The sequence below is a fragment of the Prionailurus bengalensis genome, chromosome D1 (genome assembly GCF_016509475.1).
Source record: "Prionailurus bengalensis isolate Pbe53 chromosome D1, Fcat_Pben_1.1_paternal_pri, whole genome shotgun sequence".
Taxonomy (NCBI): domain Eukaryota; kingdom Metazoa; phylum Chordata; class Mammalia; order Carnivora; family Felidae; genus Prionailurus; species Prionailurus bengalensis.
In genome coordinates, this window is record NC_057346.1 from 33,973,146 (window position 1) to 33,985,506 (window position 12,361).

Genomic DNA, 12,361 nt, shown 5'->3' on the forward strand with positions numbered 1-12,361 from the left:
AACATTAAAACAAACAAACAAACAAACAAAAAAACAGACTTACTTGTGATCCTGGCACAAAGTTAAATATGAAGCATGGAGTGACAATCTATCTTACTATTTTATAGGAAAAAGAATGCCAAAAACACTTGAGGTTTTTTCCTAATAGTTATGGTTATTACAGAATTTTAAAGTTATGAGACAGATTTTATAATGTAATATGTAATTTTTTAATAAAAAAAGTATCAACCAAAATATTTCATTTTCACTTTTGTAAAATTTCTGTTCCCATTTTATATAGATGTTCCCTAAGGAGATAATTTCTGGTACCAGCAATCCTAGGATAAATAGGCTCTCTGAAGATAGCAATGATACCTAGTGTCCTTTTACTTTATTGTCAGGATTCATTTTTCCTTTCAGTGATCTCTTTCACTTCTCAGACCTTCAGATTCACATTTCCAAGTGCCCCTCCTCATCTTACAATTGCCTTTTGTCAGTTTGATGTCAACTAATCCATGCCAAATGGTAATTAATGTTAGCAGATAATGATTTAAGGTGTCACTTCTCTCATAGAAATTGTGTTTTAAAGAGGATTCTTTAAGACAGATCTTCAAGACAAAAATGAATTTAATGCTCACTATCCTCCAAGCATTGGGCTAATTGCATTACATAAACTATTTCTTAATTCTTGCTACAATTCTTTGAGGCAATTTTTATTATTCCTTCTTTATAGCTAAGATAAGGCTTCATTTAACAAATAAAGTCAATAGAAAGTTTCAGAGCTAGGATGGGAATCCCTGGCTGTCTGAGTCCAAATCCCAGGTGAAATACTATGGTTAGTATACTCTTTGAAAGGAGAGACTATCTCATATTTCTTCATCACACTGTTTGGGGGGGCATGTATTTATGTTCTCTAAATTTGCTGGGGCTCTCTAAATTTGTTGGGCTCTGCACACATAGTGCAGAGCCTGCTTGGCATTCTAGCTCTCTCTCTCTCTCTCTCTCTCTCAATAAGTAAATAAACATTATTTTTCTTATTTGTTTACTTGTACAATATCAGTTTCCTCCATGGGTTTGAGGCTGGTGAACCTACCTGTTTTAAATTACAGTGAAGTAAAAATGTATTCAATCTAGAGAAAACAAAAACTCTTTTTTTTCTTTAATAGAAAACATTTCAGCTAAAATGTTACAGCTTAGACAGGAGAACTGAAGGGTTCCTTAGATCTATCATAACCAATACTACATAGGGAAGGAGTCTCAGGCCTATGGGGCATTGAAGTGTTCCTAGGGTTTAGCATCTGGGTCAGGACCAGGGGGGGCCCTTAATCCTCCAGTGTCAACTGCTGTTTGAGTATTTTTTTTAATTGAATAAATTATGTTACAACAAGATTAAAATTAGAAAGTATTACAAGGACAACCAAATGCATTATGCTCCTGTGTTTGGTGTATGCTCAGACATAGGCTTTTCTATAGTTCATTTATTTTCTAAATTCAGCTATAGTCTATGATGGCTGAAAACACATAGTATGAAGAAAGAAAATAATTTTTTGTCTATAAATCTTCTCATAATGCCTTAATCCACTTTCCTTTGTGATTCTTTGGTAATCAATTATTATGGTTTTATTATCCTTTTCTCTGAGACCAGTTCAGCACTAGCATTCCTCATGAGTGACATGTGATCAAAAGAGTAATGGTAGAGGGACTGGTTGGCATGGAGAGCATGTTTGAGAGAGTTGGACCTGTGTCCATGATTTGGAATTTCAAGAAAGCTGATATATCAAAGACTGGGGACTTATTCTGTCTGGGACTCATTCCCACATAATTTAATAAGATCATCAAGGAAAAATGGTACTAGACTAGTAGAATCGAGAATAAGTTAGGGGTCTAGATAGTAAATAGGAAAAATGATAAAAGGTTTTTGAAATATGTTTCTTATGATTTATCCCTGGCTACAAGTAGTTTTGTGTACTCTGGTTTTTCTCCTATTGAATTCAAAGACTGTTGGGACAGTGCTTGCAACCTTTATTTTTGTTTTTTTGTTCCTTGTCTCAAGACCTGTTAGAATTCTCTGCAAATAACAGAAATGCCAAATAAAGATTCTGGCTATCTTCTCTTAAGGATAAATTCCTCTTTTTAACAACCACAGAGCCCCTGGTTTTCTGGGCATCTAGAAGATAGATACATTAAATTTTGGTTCTTCTAAGATCTTGTATGTTTGAGAACCACAGTAATACAATATTTAAATAGTCAATGAATCATTTGATTCATTTGATTCATTGTAATTTTGAAATGAGTAGAAGGGAAAAATATAATTAATCCCTCCCTTTAAAGAAGGTAGTGGACATGAAAAAAAGGACAAAAAAAAAAAAACAAAAAAAGCATAGTAAGTAGTACAAACTTAGATGATACAAACAAATATAAATAGACTAAACTCATAGTTAAAATACAGTAGGTACTCAATAAACATTTGTTGAATGAAAAAATACTAAAATTTTTATATAATACAATAAGCATTTTTGAGAGGCTTATAATTCCATTTTTAAAAAAGTTTTGCTTCTATTCATACTATGAATGTTTTAGTATAGCTTTAACCAAAATGTAAATTATATGGTAAACAACGTATCAAAGATTGAAATCCTTGTTCCATCATTTACTAAGTACTTAAGTGTTTCACTTAATCTATCTGAAGCTTAGATATAAGAGTAATGACAATAATCTCTAACTCTCAGATACTTTGCAAGGGTTACCTGTTACAGTGAATGTGAAAATATGATTATTATATTGTAGAGTGGTATTTTTAACTATAGCCTAATACTTCATATAAGAATTTTAAGTCCCACTTTAGTGCAAGATGCTGAGATAATGTTAATGCACATAATATTAACAAAACATATTTAAAGTAAAGTAGTACTTACTGCATTCTTTATTTAAAAATATTCATGATGATAACCTCTAAATCATAAAATAAGTCTATGTATGGTTATAGGTTTTATCAGGCTTATTTCATTTTAACAGATCTTTACTTTACAATACAACCCTGAGTTTCAAAATTACTAAACTTACAGAGGTTTCTTTTTTTTTTTTGGTGGTTTTTTTTTATTCTTTTTTTTAAATTTTTTTTAACGTTTATTTATTTTTGAGACAGAGTGAGACAGAGCATGAACGGCGGAGGGTCAGAGAGAGAGGGAGACACAGAATCTGAGGCCTCAGGCTCTGAGCTGTCAGCACAGAGCCTGATGTGGGGCTTGAACTCACAGACTGTGAGATCATGACCTGAACCGAAGTTGGACACTTAACCGAGTGAGCCAACCAGGCGCCCCTTTGTTGTTTTTTTTTTTAGCAACCAATATACTTTTCAGCTGGTGTGGTTAACAATCTAGAAAAAAATTTATATTTATTTTCTCATAGATGAATAACTACTTCAGTATCCAATCAAGATGTTTTCATTCACAGACGTTACTGACAGGAGTTAATATTGTTCTCTTGGGAAGTAAACAGATATTTTGCAAAAAAAAATCAATCCTAGCTTTTACTTTACGTCACACAAAAAATGTGCATTGTACATCTGTTTAAGGTAATGAGAACATGTATCTTTGGGCTTATTCTGAATACTATTTAATCTTCTGTGAAACATAACGTTTTGTAATTTTATGTAGCACTACTGCATTATAGTAGCTGCTATACTTTGAAATAGTAATATTTGAATTAGGTCACCCAAATATCTGTAATAAATATGGGTTGTAATAAACTAACAGCATGATGCTGATAGAAACTGTCTAAAGCACTATAAAACTCAATTGTTAGAATAAGCAAACTTATTTAGTTATTTAACATGAAGTTAATGAATGTCTGCTGTTAGGTGTGCTAAATTTTGTACCCTAAAGAACATATAATCTTGTAGGAGTAGAGAAAAATATCAGCAAACTTTTACTTCCAACATTTTACTTAACATAACAACATTATGATAAAATTGTTGGGAAGTAAGATGGTGAAGTAGTAGGAAGGTTTGCCTGGGTTTGCCTCAAAAACATCTGAATAAATATCAAATAATTCTGAATACCCAAGAAATCAATCTGAAGACTGATGGAACAAAATGCACAACTAGTGGGAGAGAAGAGGCCACATAAAGGAAATTAGAAAGTGTGAAGGTGAAAATTGAGGAAGGAAAGGAGAAAAAGATGACAGATGCCGCAGAGGGGAGGGAGTCCTGATACTGAGAAAGAAGAAAGAGAGAGAGGGGAACACAAGGGGAACCACGAAAGGAAAACACTTTCCCTAAGACATGGACTAGGAAAATGAGAGGGTCTGATTCTTGTGAGATTTTATAAGGAGCTGAGTTAAAAGACTAGAATTTTAGGGGTCTGTATCATGGCTGGTATGGAGCACAGTAGGTGTTATAGTGCTCTTGTGGAAGGAGGGAAAATAGCCCAGTAGTTGATGGTGAGATCTGAAGATCTCCGGCACTCACTGGGAGAGGTGGTCCCCCCCTTCTTGGAATGGATCTGGGTGAGGTGACATTGCCTCTCTAGGGACAAAAGAGCTAATGGGTGCCACTACTATCCCTTTCCCCTTAACATAGGTGCAGAGATGGCTTCTGGAGGGGGCTAACCTGGACACTGGCTCTTTGCTGCACTTACTCTCAAATCCATTCCCTTGTGCTTTGGTGCAACAGCCCTTGTGGAACAAACCAGCATTAGTCCCAGCATGGAGAGACCCTCCCCAGCATAGGTCCCCACGAGGCCAGATTCCTGCAAGTTTGTAGTTTTGAAACTTAGCCAACCTTCCTGGAAGAGAACACAGGTGTACTGCATTGCCAGGTGGCCAGATGGCCTAGACACAGTCAGGGTGAGGGAGGGATCTGAGAGAAGCCTGGGAAACATGAGGGGGAGATTGTTACTCTGGAAAGGCTTCCCAGACAGCTATGGGTTTGAACTCCCTTATCCAGGATGGGAGATAGGGCTGGCGCTATTTCTCTTCCCCACCCCTGGCATAAGCTGACTTCAGTGAGCAGAACAGCACCAATAGTGGTGATCTAAACCGCTTACACAAAGCTCCACCTACTGCACTCAGCAGGTGCTGCTTTCCTAGGGCAAGTGTGATGAGAAACAGGGTAGTAGACACCTCCTCTAGAAGACCAACACAAGTTCCCTCCACACACATATCTACTGACCATAGAATTCTGCAAAGCTTCAGCTATCTAGGAAATAGTGTCAGGTTTCTTTCAGCAAGCAGATCAGAGCACACCTAGATAAAACTCACCACCCTCTGAACAAGGCCAAACTCTCACCAATGCAGGCAAGGAGAAACTCTGCAGTGGACTGACCTGAGGGAAAGAGCAGCCAAACACAACAGCAGAGAGCACAAAGCATACACCAGAGACACTTCCTGAAGGACCAGACCCTGGAAAGTATATGGCCTCTTCTTCATAAAGCCATTACATTAAGGAACATGAAAAATAATAGGCTTTTCTAACACACAGAAGACAGACCTAGACAAAATTCCAAGATGAAGAAATTCATACCAAAAGAAAGAACAAGGAAAGGTCACAGCTAGGAATCTAATCCAAATATAATTGCTTGAGGGATAATTTAAAGCAACAATCATAAGGATACTAACTGGGTTTGAGAAAAGACTAGAAGATATGAGGGAATCCCTTAATGCAGAGATAAAAAAAAATCTAACAACTAGTTAGGCCAAAATAAAAAAAATGCTATAACCAAGATGTGAAACTGACTGGACATATTACCCACAAGTATGGAAGAATCGGAAGAAGGAAAAAGTGATGTAGAAACTAAAATAATGGAAAATAATAAAGCTGAACAAAAGAGAGAACGAAGAATTATGGAACACGAGAATAGACTTAGGGAACTCAGTGACTCTATCAAACATAATAACTGTCAGAGAAAAGGGGGAAGAAAGTTTATTTGAAGAAATTATAGTTGAAAACTTATCTAATATGGAGAAAGAAAGAGACACCAAAGTCCAGGAAGCACAGAAAACTCCCATCAAAATCAACAAAAGCAGGCCAACACCAAGACAGAGCATAGTTAAATTTGCAAAATATAGAGATAAAGAAAAAAGTCTAAAAGCAGCAAGAGAAAAGAAGTCCTTAACTTACAAGGGAAGACAAAAAAAGGCTAGCAGACAATCTCTCCATAGAAATTTCACAGCCGCCAGAAGGGAGTGGCATGATATATTCAGCATGAGAATGGGAAAAATATGTAGCCAAGAATACTTTATCCAGCAAGGCTATCTTTCAGAAAACAAGGAGACATAAAGAGTTTCCCAGAAAAACAAAAACTAAAGGAGTTCATGACCACTAAACCAACCCTGCAATAAATATTAAGGAGACTCTTTGAATGGGAGAGAAAACCCAAAGTGATTAAAAACTAGAAAGGAACAGACAAAATCTCCAGAAAAAAACGACTTGAAAAGTAACACAATGACTCTAAATTCATATTTATCAATAATCACTCTGTATGTAAATGGACTAAATGCTCCAATCAAAAGATACTGGGCATCAGAATGGATCCAAAAAACAAGCCCCATCTATATGCCACCTACAAGAGACTCATTTTCGACCTAAAGACACCTTCAGATTGAAAGAGAAAGGATGAAGAAACATTTATTGTGCTAATAGAAAGCCAGAAGTAGACATACTTTTGTCAGACAAATGAGATTTTAAACAAAAGACTAACAAGAGATGAAAAGAAGGGCACTATATCATAATAAAGGGGTCTGTACAACAAGATGTAACAATTGTAAATATCTATGCCCCCAACTCAAATATACAAAACAATAACAAACATAAAGGAAATAATTGAGGGGCACCTGGGTGGCTCAGTTGGTTAAGCGTCCGACTTCCGGCTCAGGTCATGATCTCGCGGTCCGTGAGATCTGTGCTGACAGCTCAGAGCCTGGAGCCTGTTTCAGATTCTGTGTCTCCCTCTCTCTGACCCTCCCCCATTCATGCTCTGTCTCTCTCTGCTTCAAAAATAAATAAACATTAAAAAAATTTAAAAAAAGGAAATAATTGATACAATAATAGTATGGGATTTTAGCACCCCACTTACATCAATGGACAAGTCATCTAAGCAGAAAATCAACAAGACAACAATGAATTTGAATGACACACTGGACCAGATGGACTTAACAGATATATTCAGAATATTTCATCCTAAAGCACCAGAATACACAATCTTAAGTGCACATGGGACATTCGCCAGAATAGATCACATACTGGGTCACAAATCAGGCATTACCAAGTAAAAGAAGATTGAGATCATACCATGCATATTTTCTGACCACAATGCTACAAAACTTGAGGTCATCCACAAGAAAAAAAATTGGGAAGACCACAAACACATGGAGGTTAAAGAACACCCTAATGAAGAATCAGTGGGTCAACCAGGAAATTAAAGAATGTATATATATATATATATATATATATATATATATATATATACATACACACACAAATGAAAATGAAAACAGAACAATCCAAAACCTTTGGAATGCAGTAAAAGCAGTCATAAGAGGAAAGTATATATCAATACAGGCCTACCTAAGGAAGCAAGAAAAATCTCAAATATGTAACCCAAACTTACACCTATAGGAGCTATAAACAACAACAACAACAACAACAACAACAACAACAACAACAAATGAAGCCTAAAGGCAACAGAAAAAGAGAAATAATAAAGATCAGAGTAGAAATAAATGATATAGAAACAAACAAACAAAAACAGAACAAAGCAATGAAATTAGGACCTGGTTTTTGAAAGAATTAATAAAAATTTTAAAGCCCTAGCCATGCTTACCAAAAAGAAGAGAAAGGAACTAAATAAATAAAATCATGACTGACAGGGATCACAACCAATACCACATAAATGCAAACAATTATAGGAGAATATCATGAAAAATTACAGGCCAAAAAATGGGTAATCTGGAAGAAATGGATACATTCCTAGAAAAATACAAACTACCAAAACTGAAACAGGAAGAAATAGAAAAATTGAACAGACCCATAACTAGCAAAGAAATTGAATCAGTAATACAAACTCTTCCAACAAACAGAAGTCCAGGGACAGATGGCTTTCCAGGAGAATTCTACCAAACATTTAAAGAGGAGTGAATGCTTATTCTTCTCAAACTGTTCCAAAAACTAGAAATAGAAAGAAAACTTCCAAACTCATTCTATGAGGCCAGCATTAGCTTGATTACAAAACCAAAGACCCCACTAAAAATACAGAATTATAGGCCAATGTCTGATGAATATGGATGCAAAGTTCTCAGTAAAATATTAGCAAATCAAATCCAACAGTACATTAATACAATCATTCACCACCATCCATACTATATGGGATATATTCCTGGGTTCAATATTTGCAAATCAATGTGATACACCACATTAATCAAAGAAAGGATGAGAACCATATGATCCTTTCAATAGATGCAGAAAGAGCATTTGACAAAGTACAGCATCCATTCTTAATAAAACAGTCAACAAAGTAGGATTAGAGGGAACATATCTCAACATCATAAAGGTCACATATGAAAAACCCACAGCTAATATAATCCTTAATGGGGAAAAACTGAGCTTTTCCTTTAAGATCAAGAAAAAAGACAAGGATATACACTTTCAACATTGTTAGTTAACATAGTACTGGAAGTCCTAGCCTCAGCAATCAGACAACAAAAAGAAATGAAAGGGATCCAAAGCAGCAAGGAAGAAGTAATTTCATTATTTACACATGACATAATACTCTATGTAGAAAACCCAAGGATTCTACCAAAATATTGACAGAACTGATACATGAATTCAATAGTCGCAGGATAGAAAATCAAAGCGCAGAAATCTATTATATTTCTATACACCAATAATAAATCAGGAGAAAGAGAAATCAAGTAATTGATCCAAGTTATAACTGCACCAAAACCCATAAAATACCTAGGAATAAACTTAAGCAAAGCAGTAACATATCTGTACTCTGAACTCTAGAACACTGATGAAAGAAACTGAAGAGGACGCAAAGAAATGGGAAAACATCCAATGGTCATGAACTGGAAGAATTAATATTGTTAAAATGTTTAAACTATCCAAAGCAATCTATACATTTATGCAATCCCTGTCAAAATACCATCAGCATTTTTCACAGACCTAGAACAAACAATCCTATAATTTTTATGGGACCATAAAAGACCCAGAATTGACAAAGCAATCTTGAAAAAGAAAAGTAAATCTGGATGCATCATAATTCCTGACTTCAAGGTATATTCGAAAGCTGCAGTGGTATGGTCAAGATGGTATGATTGTTAGTACAAAAATAAACACAGAGATCAACAGGATAGAAAAGAAAACCCAGAAATGGACCTGCAACTATATGGTCAACTAATCTTTGACAAAGCAAGAAAGAATATCCAATGGGAAAAATACAGTCTCTTCAACAAATGATGTTGGGAAAACTGAAGAGCAACATGCAAAATAATGAAAGTAGACCAATTTTCTACATCATACACAAAAATAAATTCAAAATAAAATTCCTACACATACACATTTAGAATGAAAGACCTAAAAGTGAGACAGGAAACCATCAAAATTCTAGAGAACACAGGCAGTAACCTCTTTGACACGGGATGTAGCAACTTCTTACTACATACATCTCCTGAGGCAAAAGAAACAAAAGCAAAAATGAACTATTGGGACTTATCAAGATAAAAATCTTCTTCACAGTGAAGGAAACAATCAACAAAGCTAAAAGACAACCTTCAGAATGGGAAAAATATTTGCAAATGACAAAAATGATAAAGTGTTATTATCCAAAATCTATAAAGAACTTATCAAACTCAACACCCAGAAAACAAATAATCCAGTTAAAAAATGGAGAGAAGACTGGAACAGGCCTTTTTCCAAAGAAGACATTCAGAAGGCTAAAAGACACATGGAGAGATGTTCAACATCACTCATCACCATCAGAGAAATACAAATCAAAACTACAATGAGATCTCACCTCACACCTGTCAGAATGGCTAAAATTACCGACATAGAAAATAACAGGTGTTGGCAAGGATGTAGAGAAAGGGGAACACCTCTTACACTGTTGGTGGGAATGAAAACTGAGGCAGCCACTATGGTAAACAGTATGGAGGCTCCTCAAACTGAGCCAGCCATGTACCCCCATTCTAATATTTCTTATGACATATATACAATAGCAACCATCTGGTTAACACCAGATGATCTCAATCAGATATCACATTACAGATATCTCTTACTGATCTCAATCAGATATCACATTTTTATTTATTTACTCAATTATTAATGATGAAGGAAACAAAGGCAAGAAAAATGCGGTTTAAATTGAATTCCCATTCAGCCTGCGGCCCATTGATAGATGTCAGAGATCTGCAGCATGTAACACTTGCCAAAAAGTTTATGGCTGCCTTAATGACTTAAAGTTTACACTTCCTTAAAAACTAAAAACAAGCTTATCTTGACAATAGCTAAATCTTCAGGGTCCTGTGAGACCCTGCTTTCAGCATCCAGAAATTCCTTGGAGACTTAAGTTATCTATATCTCCACTCCCTCCACAAACTTGAGAGAATATACTCAGTCACTCCTCACAACCCCAGTGTAGGCAGAGACATAGCCACAACAATCAACAGTTAGAATGGCAATAAAATAATCTTGTCATAGGAGAGTAGTCTTCTGTCCGGTGGTATTTAGAGTATATGATTTTTAATTACTCAGCTGATACTCTGATACATTTCGAAAAAGTCATGCATATTTCACCTGGAATGTTTCCTAGTCAATACACTGTCTAAAAGAATGAGCATATAGTAAAAAAGAGCAATACAGAATGGGATCCTACTGTACCTGGTGAATGAGGCGGAGGAGAGCACATCAGAACAACCCCCTGGCCTTCCCTCACAGAGACTGCACTTCTTGTCCGGCCACTAAAATTTCCCAGATCTGTCAACATAACACAGGATTTAGATGCAAGGCTAAAAAAGTGGGGGGAAAACTTAAAGAATTACTACTTTTATAACTTGTGCCTACTTTTCTCTCATTATCCAGACAAGGTTTATTTTTATTTGTTAAGCTGTGATAGGAAGGCCTTAAAAATAAATACATACCATCCACTTTAAATACCACAATTTTCAGATTATATGCAACTGTACACTCTTTATTTCTATTGAGGGTGCATACAAGGTGCCAATGTAGGAAGAAAATAGACAATACATTTATAACCCATTAAATAGTCCTTTTATTTCTTTATAATATTTCCTACATATTAATTTTTCTACTGTTAATAGAACCCATTCATGCATAGTGAGAAGAGAAATAGAAGTGGTTAGGGGTACCTGGTGTCCAACCTGCTGCCTCATTATGTAATGCTAGGAATGGCATGTAAAACCAAGCATGAATTTTCCAAAGTAGAGAGACTTGTGTGCTCTAGCAGAATATAACAAAGATATAAAGTATTCTTTATCTATAAGTATGAGGGAAAAAGCCATGCTATTTTCATTTTATAGAAGCCTGGAATGGCTTGTGCAAATTAATTATACTCATCCATTTTGGTTACTCTGCAAATATTGTAATTATCAAAATACTCCACTGTAAGTATGAAAGAGTATAGCATTGATTGGGGTTCAACTGTCTTTCCTTAAATTATATTGCACTTGCACAAATTGAAAATACTTTCTTAAAAACAAAGTGACCTAAAAACAAAATGATATATATTATTTGTATTTCTATTATTGTTTATTAATCTATTCATAGCTCAGTATATATGGCCCTTTCCTCTTCTTGGGCTAGGTTGATCAATGATGTGATTTTTAGAATAGTTTCCTAGAAACGGTAGGAGTTAAATATTTTAATAAATAAACATTGCTCCAGAATTATCAGTCTATGAAATATATTCCCATGGTGAAGAATGCTTCTTGAAAATGTTCTCCTTTTCTTTCCTTTATTCACCAATTGTAAGAGAGATTTTTTTTGAAACTTCCCATTACTTCATATTAAAATAGTATGTTACATAGTAATCCAATGTAGACTCTCAAATTTAATGTTTGTTAATCTGACAAAAGATGAGAGTAAGCAGTAAACAAAATATACTGAAATTATATGAAGGAGATAAATCACTAACTATAATATCCTAAGAGGGATTCTATACCTTACTTTTTTTAGATATGTACAATAATTTACTGATTTAGTGAATGTACAATCAAATCTTTTTTTAATTTTTTTTAACGTTTATTTATTTTTGAGACAGAGAGAGACAGAGCATGAACGGGGGAGGGGCAGAGAGAGAGGGATACACAGAATCTGAAGCAGGCTCCAGGCTCTGAGCCATCAGCCCAGAGCCAGACGCGGTGCTCGAAC

General features: G+C 35.2%; 1 protein-coding gene across 1 annotated transcript in view; it reads right to left on the reverse strand.

Annotated features, from left to right (window-relative positions):
* Window positions 1–12,361, reverse strand: part of CNTN5 (contactin 5) — a 1,382,461-nt gene that overhangs the window by 434,755 nt on the left and 935,345 nt on the right. Inside the window, exon 7 of the mRNA XM_043579878.1 lies at window positions 10,853–10,948. Coding sequence (XP_043435813.1) covers window positions 10,853–10,948 — 96 coding nt within the window. The remainder of the gene's footprint in view (window positions 1–10,852; window positions 10,949–12,361) is intronic.